We start from the raw sequence: 13,501 nt of genomic DNA, 5'->3' as shown, positions 1-13,501 counted from the left end.
AAGTGGGTTCCAAAAGAGGTAAGTCTGCCCTGGCAGCCTACATCTTTCTGCACCTTTTACCATTCAGGAGACTTACAAAGCAGCCATATGAAATCTTTACATACTTTGTAAGCACTGTTGGCTTGATTTTTTTTTTTTTTAAGGTAACAGTTTCAGGAGTGACTTAGAACTGGTTGTTGAAAATCAGTGGGACTTAGGAGGAGCATTAGTTTGCTCGGGTACTTTTGGACAATTTTACCCTTAGCCTCCAGATAATTTCTAACTTATCTACCAGTTATAATCTTTTCCTAGTTCAGAGGTGTCCAGATTTTCTAGTTAAATTTGGAAATTGCACTGGCTTCCACTGCTCACTGATCTTAAAAAATGTTTCTTTTTTCCGTTAGATTAACAGAAAAGACCCAAAGAATCTGGAGATATATTATACTTTTACTTAAAAGCACAATTTTAATGTTTGCTGTAGAAATAAAGCATCTTTCCTGCACTTACTGTTGCCAGTTTTTGTTTTACTGAAACACCCCTAAGAGCACCTTAGTTTCCAAAAGGTGGAGGTATGAAGAGTATCTTTCTGAGTAGAGAATTAGCAGATTTCCTCTACTCCCATGAGAATTTTCTAACTCTTTATGACTTTCCTTCCTGCCCAAAACTGGTCATTGAAGTTCTCTGAGTTCTTTTTGTTTCATTGTGGGAATTGAAGTCAGTGAGATCCTGTTTGCAGCAACAGCTTTCAAATTTTGAAAGTTCCCACCTAATTTTTCGGCTCTTAGTCTTGGGGATGTCATGTCACACATTTTACACTGTAGAGTATTCTAAACAACACTATGGCCTCAAGGCACTAAGTTATTTTGATTCCTAACTCCCATTACTTTTTATAGGAGTTAGGTGCCTATGTACTTGTGTGAATTTGTTTCTGTATAGGGTTTTTTATTATTATTTTAAAAAACCCTCATGGACATCTTACAGTGGCTGCAGATAAGATAGTGGTCCAAGTTAGGAAGATTAGTCATAAACTGAAAAGAGATCTGTAAGAAATGAATATCCTTCCTAAACTGACAAACACTAATAATGAATGAATGTACAATATTTACAGCTGTAAACTTTATAAATCTATAATCTATCAACTGACCTGTTATTTGTGGTAGAATTTAGTCCAAATGGGGATTTAGACACCAATTTTCCAGGGTGTTTAGAGGTTTTTATTTATGTATTTATTTATTTTTACCATTAAAAAAAATTAAAGGAAAAAACAGATGGAATTCTTTTCAGAAACATTCTGATCCCTTTTGGTCTTCTTTATAGGTCTCATAACTTATTTTATAGCCTCATCTTGTGATTCATATGTATGCATGATTTCCATTGAAGCTTGATGAGTTCTTCACTTGCTTTCAAGCACATAGACTAAAATCATCACAGTATTTTATCTTTGGATGTTTTGTTTAATCAGAAAAGTCTATTTTCTGCCTACTTACCAAAGGAATGACATGGATACTTTGACACCACAGCATACTTACGTATTTTAATAATTAGTGTCTTTTAAATTTGTATGTAGAAAAACCTGAAAATTCAGTCTTTAAAAAGGAAAACTATAACATGTTGTATAAAATAGTAATATGCAAATATAATTTAACATTTTAAAGAAATTTAAGATTGTAATTTCTGGTCGTCATTTAAATACCAGGTTTTCTAAACGTACTGAGATTTTACACTCAAGTCTAATTTGGGAATATGGTTATGAGTTAGCAGTCCATGAAAACAGATACATCTTTTATATAAAACACTATGATTTGTTGCTTGGTAGAAATGGAAGTGTCAAATAGCTGTTGTTTTAAGAATGTGTATTTCTTTTTTAGTAAAATAAAATTGAAGCAAGTAAAACTTAGTCCAAAGAAATTTTGTAATTTTAAGAATGCCATGCCTTTATACATTTCAATATATATTTTTGAAAGAAATTGAAACTATAATAGCAAATTTTTCATAACCAGACATGTTTGATGCTTTGCTGCAAAAATTAAACTTTCAGTTTTTCCACATTTTAGATTAAATAAAATTATGAATCAGGTGGCCATTCAACGGAAGAAGCAGTTTGTTGAAAGAGTACACAGTTACTGGTTACTTAAAAGACTGTCTAGGAATGGAGTTCCTCTGTTGAGAAGGCTGCAGTCCAGCTTACAGTCACAAAGAAACACACAACAGGTATGTAGCACAATTCTTACTGAAAAAAAAAAAAAAAAGGATTTATAGTTCTTTTAATTTAGTTCCATTTTATAAAGAGCAGAACAGTAAAAACAGACTAGGAAACTTATGTTTCAGTACGGTATGATTTCCTTTTTAAAAATAATGTTAATGCAAATATCATCGTAATACTAGCATGACTGTTACTTAGCCCCTGTAAACTTGTTTATTTTTTTAAGTCTCTTTTTGGATGTGCTATTTTCTTGTGTGTGCTGTAGCAAGGCAATACTATTTCCAAAATACTTCCAACATCACTCATTTAAAATAGTATTCTGGCCTTAATATCTCAGCCATCACTGTTGGATGACTTTTTACACAATTAAAACCCCAGGAAAACTCAAAGCGCATTTTTTTATTTGAAAGAGACATTAGGAGCAAATGGAGTAAAAATATAACATTGGCCAAATGGAGAGGAGAATTAAAAATTCTGGGAATATCCTGCAAACAAGGGAAAGGTTAAATGAGCTGGATTTCAAGGGCCTGCTTCTGCTGTTTTGTATCTGTGGTAGCAAAGATAACCACTTAACTCATTAATGGTCAAATTCATCTTTTTATAGACAACAACCTCTGTACCATTTCAGATCCATTTTAAGCCCCACTTCCATGTTTTACATAACATGTAAGTGAGGCATAGATTTATGCTGACCTGCATGAAAATGACTTTCAATCTGATACACAACAGTTGGACAAACTGGAATATCATATATATATTTAGCGCACATGGAAATCGAAAGGGAAACATTACTAGTCATCACCCAATTTTAGTATCCTAATTAGGCACAGGAAGAACTGATGCATTTTACTTTTTTTTTAAACTGCTGCAAGTTTTAGCACAGGTACTCTATAAACATACTTTTAAGTAGCACTTTGGCACCTACTTATGTATAGTACAAAGTACTATGCATGATATTGGTCCAAAGCCAAAAGGTTCATGATTTACTTTATAAATCAGCACTGCTGAATGTGTGTGTGTATATTCCAGATCAAAGGATCAGCATGCTAATTAGCCCGCCTCATGACTTGAACCCATTGTTCATGAGTCCTGGGATCTTCCAAAAATTATATGCTTATGAGGCGGAGGGCAACCTGATCTGACGCTACCTCATGGAAGATGGGGCCATACTAATCATGCACAGCAGGCTGAGACACGGAGCAACAAAGGGATTCTGGGTGCACTGTTTGGTGATTTTTGCCAGACATTTAAGAGCGGTGAAGAAAATACGAATCGTTGGAAGTAGTGGGGGGAGAAAGGAACAGCTCAGCTCTGAGAGTGAAGAGGAAATCCAAAAGTATACAGTGTAGTGGCTCACCATGATTTGAAAAAGAGTCAGTGCTGAGGGGGACTGCTATCAGTGGGCATTGCCATATATCTTACTCAGATGGGTTGCACTAACCTATTCTTGAGATAAGTTCCCATCAGCATGTTTGCCCAGTATAGGTCATGTACTTCATAGGCATGCTCAGTGTTGACTACATTTAATCAGCTTCATAGTTGGTTTCTGTTACCGACATGCTGTTTTTAGTAGCAGTTCAAAGCCAGAAAGTGTATTTAATGCAGTTGTCTTCTATGCAAATATAAGATATGGGGTTTTTCCTCCCATGCTAATTGGGTGGGGTGGAGGGGGATGGAAAAGCCTTCCCGTGATTTGAGTAATTATGGTACTTTTGTGTAAATTTATGCATTACTCAAATATTAGCCAGTTAAAAAAATACTCGAGTAATTTTAAAATGAACATATCTGGAGCTGCCTAATATTGTACTTCTCAGTATTTAACTAGTATCTCCTGAATGTCAGTGTATGCCCATTTTTAAACTTAATTTGTTCTTGAAGCTAGCATAACTACAGATCACCAGTTTGTTCTTGCAGGCCTAGGCAACAGATCAGTGAAGTTGTTACTGTATATATGCAATACTGTTCCTCAAAGCATGGATACTTTTCAAAATTCTGTACAGTCGTATGTAAATATGTATCTGTTCAAATCAGTCAGGTGGATGATTGTTTAGTCTTCAGGCTCAAGATCTTGATAAGAAATCTTTATATATGTTCTTGATCTAAAAAACATCTGAAAAAATAGACGGGGGTTTTCTCCTTTGTTACAACTAACTTCAATTTTAGGTGTAACTGATACAATAATATAAATATCAGTGTTACAATTTCAAGATTTTTTTTAAACTTAAACTGAAAATTACTGCCAAAAGAAAGAATCCTAATTGAAAAATATGAACTTGGTTGGTAGTAGCTGATGTTTATATATATTGACTTTGAAATCAAATAGAAAGACTGAAGCTTTATTTGTACCTTATTCCTTTAAACTCAGAAAGAATCCCATGAACAGCTTTGGTTACCCTTTTTTCTTCACTCATAAGCTTGGAGGAGAATTTGCAAATATAAACCTGTTTTTCCTAGTATTTAAGAGCTTGTCTATACTTGAAAATTAATGTAGGTTAAGGTAGGGTGTAAGTTTGAAGTGCTGTAGCAAGTGCTGAATTCAGGAATGATTACTGTTTATTAGAATTAAACATTGCCAACCTTTAAAGTGTGGAGATTTTTTATTTATTTATTTATTTATTTTTAAAGCAGTGTTTTTAGCAGTTAGACCCCAATGGTTGTCAAACTTCCTAAAGTCACAAAACCCTTTCACATCACTTTTTCTGCCACAGAACCCCTAGCCCTGGTTCCATGGGCCATGTCAGCTGACACGGAGCCAGGTGACCTGGCTGGCAATGGCAGCATACTGCCTCCCAGCCCGCAATGCCATTATCCCGTATCTCTTTGCAGAAACCATAATGATTTATCACAAAACCCCAGGGTTCCACAGAACAGTCTGAAAAACACTGAGACAAAGCTGCTTACTTCTGATTACTTCTGAGGTTCAGGAGTCAACGTTAGGGCTGAGATCTAGGGAGTTGGCATTACTTCTTTGTTCGCATTCCTTTAAATAAACTTGTTTCTTATAATACAGGAACAAGGGAAAGTCCAACAAAATTTAATGGCACCAAATTAGAAAATGAAAAAGAAAGAGAGACTTTTTTTTAAAACAGCATAATTAACCTTTGAAAAGTTGCTTGCATAAGGTACTTTGCATAAATTTGGTATCTTTTATTAAACCAACTCAGATATCTGGTATAATAAAAATACCCGATTTACCCAAAGAACCTTGTCTGCCAATGTCCTTAGGCCAACGTGGCTACAACCTACACCCTTGCATAAGATACTGTGCTTCTGGGCTCAGTAGAATTCAGAAAAGTGTCTTGGTGTAAAGAGATGTCTCATTTCCTGAGAGCCTTTTGCCCTCAGATCCTACAGACCAGTCTGCTGTGCAGTTTTATGTACCTGTGAAGCATGTAAAATAAAATATGTTCACTCTCCCCATCCCCACAATACTGCTAGTTGGTCATGGCTCATTCAAGTTATTTGTCAGTCATTCTACCGACACGTTTGTCAGACGTTGTGCTCTCCCTTGCCACCTACTGGCAGAGGAGCAGCATTGCAGCTTGGAATGTGTAAAGGGCTGTGCCATTTTTTTCTTTTTGTCCTGGGGTTTGACTTGGATCAGTTGAGAAATGAACGAGGCCTTCTCTACTGCCTGAATGAGAATGTTCAGTTACATTTGATGTGATACAAGTTTTCTGTGTTTTGTTTTGTTTTTAAGAAGAAATAATGTCAGCCAAAAGCCTGGCAAGCGTTACCAACATACTTCCCTTATTCCCTAACTGGCACTTCTCAGGTTTCTTGCATTTCCTTCTGAAACTATTATTGCCTCTGGGAGAATTGATGGTATGGCACTTTCCGTGTTTACATCCGAGAGGGTGATTACCAAGTTAGAGGCTTTTGTGTGGTTTTACAACTTAATTAAAGCATAATTATATCACATCACCTTTACGGACTTAAAGTACAACTGTGTTGTAAACACTTTCTCTGATTTATCTGGGTTTTTTGTTTTGTTTTCTTTTGTTTTGTATTCTGATGCTTTTTCTAGATTCTGATATGTATTATCTATGTATCTAGGCAACCTTCTGTAAAAACAAAAAACAAATATACGAAGAGCAGTGCCTTTTGTGATTCACAAATGCTGCAGCTGCAGAATTGGTTGCTTTAATATACCTCTTGTAGCAGAATATAACTGCTAAATCTGATCTAATTTTTCTTTTATTTTTTCCCTAATATTTATAAGTGTATATTTGCAGAGATTGTTTCACATTTAAATTGAAAGCAGCCTGAAGCAATCATAATATTCAGGTTCAGGTTTGACGTATTCACATCAGTTTAAATTTTAATTTTGAAACCTAATTAAAGACAAATGAAATAGCAACTTCGTTTAACTGTTTCAGCAGTGAACATATTTTTATAATCAACATGCAGTTACTGAGTTAATTCAGAACAATGAGATATAAAGGCAGACATTTACTGTTTTGTATATTGGCTACTTGGGTACTTGACTGTCATACACTAAATAGGGGAACAAATATATTAGACCTCTCCGCATTACAGAAGTTTCCTTCAGATTAACTGCAAGAAGATAAAAAGGAGATTTATCTCCTTGTCTCGGTTATAGCCCCAGCAGCTTCTGGCTGCATAAATCCCAAAATATTCCTCTGCCTTCCCCTATTGTCAACATGTAGCTGCCAACATATTTCTTTATGCTGGGTAAATTAATTTTTATGATAGTTCAGAAATTTGAGAAAGTTAAATGAAAAACTCTTCAAAATTGGAGGTTTGATTTTAAATTACATTCTGTAATTCACAACAGAATATTGGGTACATTGCTCATTTTGAAACTTAACAAATCTTACAACCGTCCTCTCCCCTGCTTTTAAATTCACTCCAAGTTGCCACATTATCTGTGTGTTGCAGAAATTGGGGTGGCCCCAGGTCAGATTTTTTGGTCTAGTATGACAGAATGTACAAAACCCAGGGTAAGAGCATATGAACTGATCTTTTGATTTCATGAAAACTTCTTATCCGAAGTGGATAATTGATATATTATTTTACTTCATTTTAAACGTCTCCCCCTATGCTAACATAATTATATGGCTCAATTTGATTGTAAAAATAAAGAAAATTTTAAGTTCTATTTACATGAGTTGGATGGTTTAGCCCAGCAGTATCCAATTAATCTGGCCCTGCAGGCTCACGTCATCTGGCATACAAAGTTGGATTTAACTGTGGTGGCATTAATTGCTGCAGTTTCCAAAGCTGTGGCAGCCACTGCTGCTCCCCTTTCCAAATTTCTACCCCTTCTGCCCCAGGATCTGTAAACCCTGGATCCAGCCTGCAGGGTTCCCCGCAGGTCTAAAAACGTGATGGCTGGGCAAGCAGCTGCAGCATTTAATTACCTTTGTTCCAACAGCCCCATCAATTCACATTGCTGCCACATGCCACACGCTGCGAAATTTCCAGACCTGGTAAGCGCCCTGTGGGCTGGGTGACACAGCTCAGTGAGCTGTATTTTGGTCACCTTTCATTTAGCTACTTCTAGTTAATGTTGAAGTAAATTCATTTGGGTCAGTTTAGACCAGTAAAAGTAAATATGGATTCTTGGTATCTAAGCTCAGTCTATGCCAGCTTTGCCAGGATATGTGTCAACATGCTAAAAATAACTTGCAAATAATACCCCCTCCCCCCCATTATTTCTAAGGTCTCTTAATGTAAGCATAGTCAAAGAAAGTGTTGCTCAGTTGGTGTCCTTTCAGGTGTTCAGTAATTATAATGGCAGTGGTAAGCTTATTTTCATGTAAGTCATGTCTGTATTTTGCTAGGGAACCATACCTGTGCCCATTCAAAACGCATAGTTTCTTTTGAAGTCTGGTATAGATTTAAAAGTTTTGCCAGTGTAGCTTTTTGCAGCAGTGGTGTGCTTTTTTACACCATCTTCCCTTCCTGACTGACATAGTTATGAGAGTAGAAGACATAGATTGGGTATAGTTGTTAATTCTATTCAGGGAACTCTTTTAAAAGCTATAAAGGCTTTTATCTATAGGTATTTTACAGCACTCAGCTGGAAACTGTATATATGGAAAATACCTGTTCTTTCCTCACTTTTTCTCAAAACAGCTCAGCTGTTTCTGCTGAGTGCTGTTTGACATACAAATTTCCACTGATATAATTCTTTTTGTTGGGAGTCAGCAGATGTCAGTACACACATTGTCCCATCAATAGCTTATTGGGCTTAAGGAGATTTAATAACTCAAGAAAGGTATTTTCCCCAATTGTGTTTTGAAGAGTAATAGTGATTCCATAGCTTTGGGGTAGGAACTTGAAATTTCAGAGAATGTCTTGGGAGATAAGCAAGAGGTGCTTTTTAACGTCACAATAAAAACCTAATGAATTTGTCCAGGCTGTAAGCATCTAAAATGGCCATTTTCACATCTAATAGAGATCAAAAAAAGGTCTTAACCATTGGAAGAAAGTGTACTTGAGACAAGGACTAGACCACCAGTTCTTTTTCACCTTTTCTGCTAACTGATGTTAATTATGCGTGCTTTACAGTCTGTATTACGGTGCATATGCTGGTGGTCCTGTTTTAAAAGGCAAGGAAGCGTAACTTCTGCATTTTATAGGTGGGCATATCGATTGTACAAAGTCATTTCTGGTATATTTGGGAATAGAGCTTTGGAGCCAGATTCACAGCACATAAGCAAAACCTAATGGCAGCAAAGGTGACCTTAAGCTACCTTTTGCTTCTGCAGAAACTTGGGCTACCTTTGGAGCAAATATGGCTTCTGGCAGAAGTTCAGTCGGCTCTTGGGATTGCTTTAATTTATGGAAGTGTTCAGATATCTTTCCTTCCTTTCTATGACTTACCCCTACATTGAGAGTTACAAATGTGAGATAGGCCTTTGGCCTCTTTCTGTTCTGAAGGGCTTTGTTGCAAATTGTTGTCTTTATAGACCATTCAGCCACATACAAGGAGCTAGATTCAGTCCTCAGCTCTTCTTTGGTAGACAGATTTTCTTTACTTGTTCTTGAAGTGCTATGCTCTCTGTAACCACCTCCAGAGCAAAAATTGCTCAGTGTGCCTCCATTATGGCCTTTTGGGGCAAAACATTCTCATTTTTCATTTATCCAGTAGAAACAGTAAATGAATCTCCATTTTCTTGGAACAAATTTTTCCTACTTTTTATCAAGCCAGAAATGGATAGAGGGGTAGAGGGGAACAAAATAAAACTTTACAATATCTTAATTTTTCAAACTATTTACACAGATCTGTTTACTACTATGAGCTTGTAAAAATGTCTTCAGATGCATTATGGTATAAATTTCCTAGCAAAGATAGTATTAGTTAGGACAGTACTAAGTATCCATCACACAGCTCACATTCCCAAATACTTAACTACTCTGTGCTGCGTGTTAATTCCCTTAAAGCCAGTTCTTTCCTTTCTTTTTTCGTGTTCTTGTGACAAGATATTTAGCAGAGTTTGCAGATTCATTGGAGTCTTGACAGGCCACGCTATGAGCATTTATGCTATGGCCTCAAACTTGCAACCTCTGGGCTGTCAACCATGTGCCTTAGTGCCCGCATCACCCCAGCCCCCTGATCAAGCTTTCTTATTGTAAAAAAATATTTTTTCTGTTTATTTCTTTTGTTTAGCAGGTTGGGGAACTAGTAATTTTTTAAAAGAACGGTGACAAGTAAGAATCGATTCAGATAGAAGTTGCATCTTTTCATTCTGAATTTTTGTTCTTCTTATGTCAACAGAACTTCTTGTTGGTTTTTGTCAGAGGAAAAAGACATCCTGTAGACATGCATAGGATGTTGATAGGCAGAACCAATAAACTTTGTGCATCTTGTTAGGGTTTTTTTTTTCATTGGGTTTCTTTGTTAGAAGGTCCTAAAATGAGATCTAAAAGGGAACTTAAAGAGCTCTAGTTCTCTCCTGAGTGGATGAGTTAATGTGTGTTGACAGGCCAGTACATCTTTCCTTCTGCCTAGGTAGGCAGAGGCCATTTTTTAATTTAAAGTAAGGTCAGGGCTGAAGTGTGGTCCTTGACTGACATACTTTTGCGAACAAAATCCCAGTATCACAATGGAGTATTTTCTTTTCTGGTAAAATACTTCTAACGTAGATATAGTCAGAACTTTTCATAGAGAGAAAGGAGACTACAACAGTTATTCAAGGCAGTTGTCTAATTCTGCTCTAGTTATCTCTGTCTCCTTCAACCAGTATAGTTGGATACGGAAATATGGACGACTGTAATTCCAGTGCAGACCTTTCAGTAGAGTAAGTTGTTGTTAAGAGTGCTCTGGCAGAGGGATGGGGGCAGGAAATACACTTGTTAGAGGGTCTTCTTGCTGGAATAAAGAGGGCTTTTCAGAATTCTCACACTGATACTTGGCTTTTCCAGGTCCAATTCAAGATTTCTTATTTCGATTTAAATATAAAATGGTATATATTGAAATGGTTTCAAAAAAAGGGGACCAAAATATCTAGTTTTTACTTTTTTCTTTATGCCTTTGGAAGTACAAAGGGGAACAAACTTGCGTTCAGATTGACATGATAAGAACTCTCAACTTTAATGAAATATTTACAGTAGTGATGATGTAACAAGACAGCCATATCATTTGTTTGAGTGCTTAAAATTATTAACATGTTAAGCATAAAATACTGTGCAGAAATGTACCAGTATTTATTTATAAACTGGAGATCTGTTGGTTCTCTTTGCCTCCCTTTGCTTTCAGATACTGTAACCTGAAATTATTTTCCTGAACTTTTGACACGGGGCATCTAGTAACATTATTTAATAAAAGGACTGTGAAAGGGTTTTTTAGTTGTGCACTTGATAGCTTTAGTATTTAGCCAAGCTGTACCCTTACTTAGCCAGGCAGTCTTTGCATGTATACAGTAGTTTTGACATTTCAGCTTTTAATGTGTGTATTTTAGTCTTTCCATTCCTGCTCGTACACACATGTGCTCCTTCAGTTTCAGTAAACTGCTGATTTTGTTTGTTTTGATTTTGTCTTTATTTTTCTGGCAGTGCTTAATAACTCCCTCCCCACCCCCACCCCATTTTGACCCTCTATGCCAAGCACTGTACAAATTTTGCTTAAACTTTGGATCTCCTTCTCACATGCTTTTTTTTTTTTTTTAAGTCTTATCTGCACTTATCTGGCTGTTTCTATAAATAGGTCATTCCAGTGACTGATTAGCGTTCGTTTCAGGATTTTTTCTCACTTGGGTTTCCTGGTGACTTGCCTTTCATTTTTGAATAACCTGAGTAATTCCTCCTTTTTTTCTTTTGTTACTATTTCTTTTTTTTCCAGTAGTATCAGTTTTTATCATTATGTATTCAAATCTAGGTAAATACTACTAGCATTTATACAGTTTTTCTTTATAGGGATAGTTTGTTTATATTCTCCATAAAGCGAGCTTATTTATATTTCATTTGAGTTAATTATTATTTTGAACCAGTACTTGGTACAGTTTTATAATGTAGAGTGGTGACAGACATGGGAGGAAAAAAACAAAGTTTGTGATTTTACCTGAAGTAGAAGCTCATTAGTTGGACCTGGCTCTATAGCTTCTGTATAGAGTAGGCACTTCAGTGGGGCTTTTTTGGCGCTTTTATCTAATGCTAATTCAATCAGATACTAGATAAAAGGGCCAAAAAAGCCCTGCAGAGGTGCCTGATCTATACTAATGTTGGGCAAGCCAACCCGGTGCCTCTTCTGGGCATGAGCTGCACTTGCCATAGGGATGTGCAGAGTTTAAAATGCCATTTTTTGTCTGTTTGTTTTTTACATCTGTAAACTGCCATAGTGCCCATTGATTTTGTTCTGAAAAGATCCTTTTACTTAGCACAGTTGAAGTTCCCAGTATTTGCAGTCAGAACAGCTTCCTAACTTTACTAATATTAATAATTTTTAAATCTAATATTTCCCACTTTTCCCATAGTGAGGAATTCTCTATTTCCAGATTTCTAAAATTGTAGATGTCCTGTGATCTGGTTATCACTATTTCTTAATGTTGCCAAAATGGTTCAATAGAGAAAAACACGAAGCGTCTTCTTTTGGGGCTGAGTATATTTCTTTGCAATACTTTCAATTCTTGCTGGTCCAGGAGTTTGGTATCCAATTTCAGAGCCTCTTTGGCAGATCGTATTTACAGCTAATATTTTTCTAAATGTAAACTCTTTTGCGTTACTGCTGTTAGCTTCATAGACCTTCTTTCCAGATAAGTAATTTAGAAATAAGAAGTTATATCTTTGCCAGTAGGCTTGTTTTCTTCATTCTACGGAACTGGAGTCTTTCTGAATGTTAGAAACTATACAGGATGGTAACTTGTATTTTCATAGGAACACCTTGCTTTATTGTACAATACAGCAGACCCATTGTACAAGTTAAAATTTTTTATTCTTTTTTAAAGAGAGAAGATGATGAGGAAATGCAAGCTTTAAAGGAGAAATTAAAATACTGGCAACGGCTACGACATGATCTTGAAAGAGCCCGTTTGTTGATTGAACTTATACGGAAACGTGAAAAATTAAAAAGGGAACAGGTAAATGGACAACTTCAATTTTTTTTAAAACTTTGAAAGAAAATTATTTGCTGATGGGTGGCCCTTCTTTCTTAAAAAGATTTTTATAATAGAAATAGATTGTGCTATTTTCTTTTTTCTACTGATATAAAACAGTACGCAGTAAAAACAGAGTTTCTTTTTGTAAAATCTGTCTATATTCTAAGAGGATAGAAGGATTTTACCAAAATAAAAAAAATGAAACCCATATTACTTGTAAACTAGGAGCAGATCTGATGGGTAGAAAGAAGTTATTAGAAGTCCCTTAGTAATGGACTGTGCATACAACCCCAAAATAACCTGTATCCTCCTGAGAGGATACATAGGTAGACTTTTAGGTCTCTAGAGGCCCAAGGCAGTCTCTAGAGGAGGCACAGGTCAAAGGCCCTGGCATGAGAAAAATCTTCTGAAAATGTCAGATGATTTGGGGGTTTTTTGTTCTTGTTCTTAATTATATTTAAAAGAAACTTTAAGAATTAGGTGTCTCCGAAATGTCTGTGCAATTTGTTATAAGCAATACAGACATTGATTCACTGTGCTGATACTTGTCTTCTTCAAATGTGTCATTACATTAGAACTTAGCATTACTTCAAATATATAATACTGTAGGTGTCCAGAATGTCTGCTGGTGACATGCGGTGCACATTATAGCGGCCAACACAGTGAAACTTGCATGTGCGCATTTTTTTGAGACACTGCATATGGTATTTTCTTGCATATAACCTGCTCCTGTCCAGTTGGTAGAAATTGGGGTGTG

At 36.1% G+C, this 13,501-nt stretch overlaps 1 protein-coding gene across 5 annotated transcripts in view; it reads left to right on the top strand.

Moving 5' to 3' along the window:
* BRD1 (bromodomain containing 1) overlaps positions 1 to 13,501 on the top strand; it is a 117,551-nt gene that overhangs the window by 43,608 nt on the left and 60,442 nt on the right. For all 5 annotated transcript variants that reach the window (XM_019491534.2, XM_059725901.1, XM_019491539.2 and 2 more), the window contains exons 3-4: positions 2,034 to 2,190; positions 12,595 to 12,726. In XM_019491534.2, the coding sequence (XP_019347079.1) occupies positions 2,034 to 2,190; positions 12,595 to 12,726 (289 nt within the window). The remainder of the gene's footprint in view (positions 1 to 2,033; positions 2,191 to 12,594; positions 12,727 to 13,501) is intronic.

The sequence above is a fragment of the Alligator mississippiensis genome, chromosome 4 (assembly GCF_030867095.1).
Source record: "Alligator mississippiensis isolate rAllMis1 chromosome 4, rAllMis1, whole genome shotgun sequence".
In the NCBI taxonomy this organism is placed as follows: domain Eukaryota; kingdom Metazoa; phylum Chordata; order Crocodylia; family Alligatoridae; genus Alligator; species Alligator mississippiensis.
The sequence above is the reverse complement of the archived record's forward strand: the minus strand, read 5'-3'. Positions and strand labels throughout refer to the sequence as shown.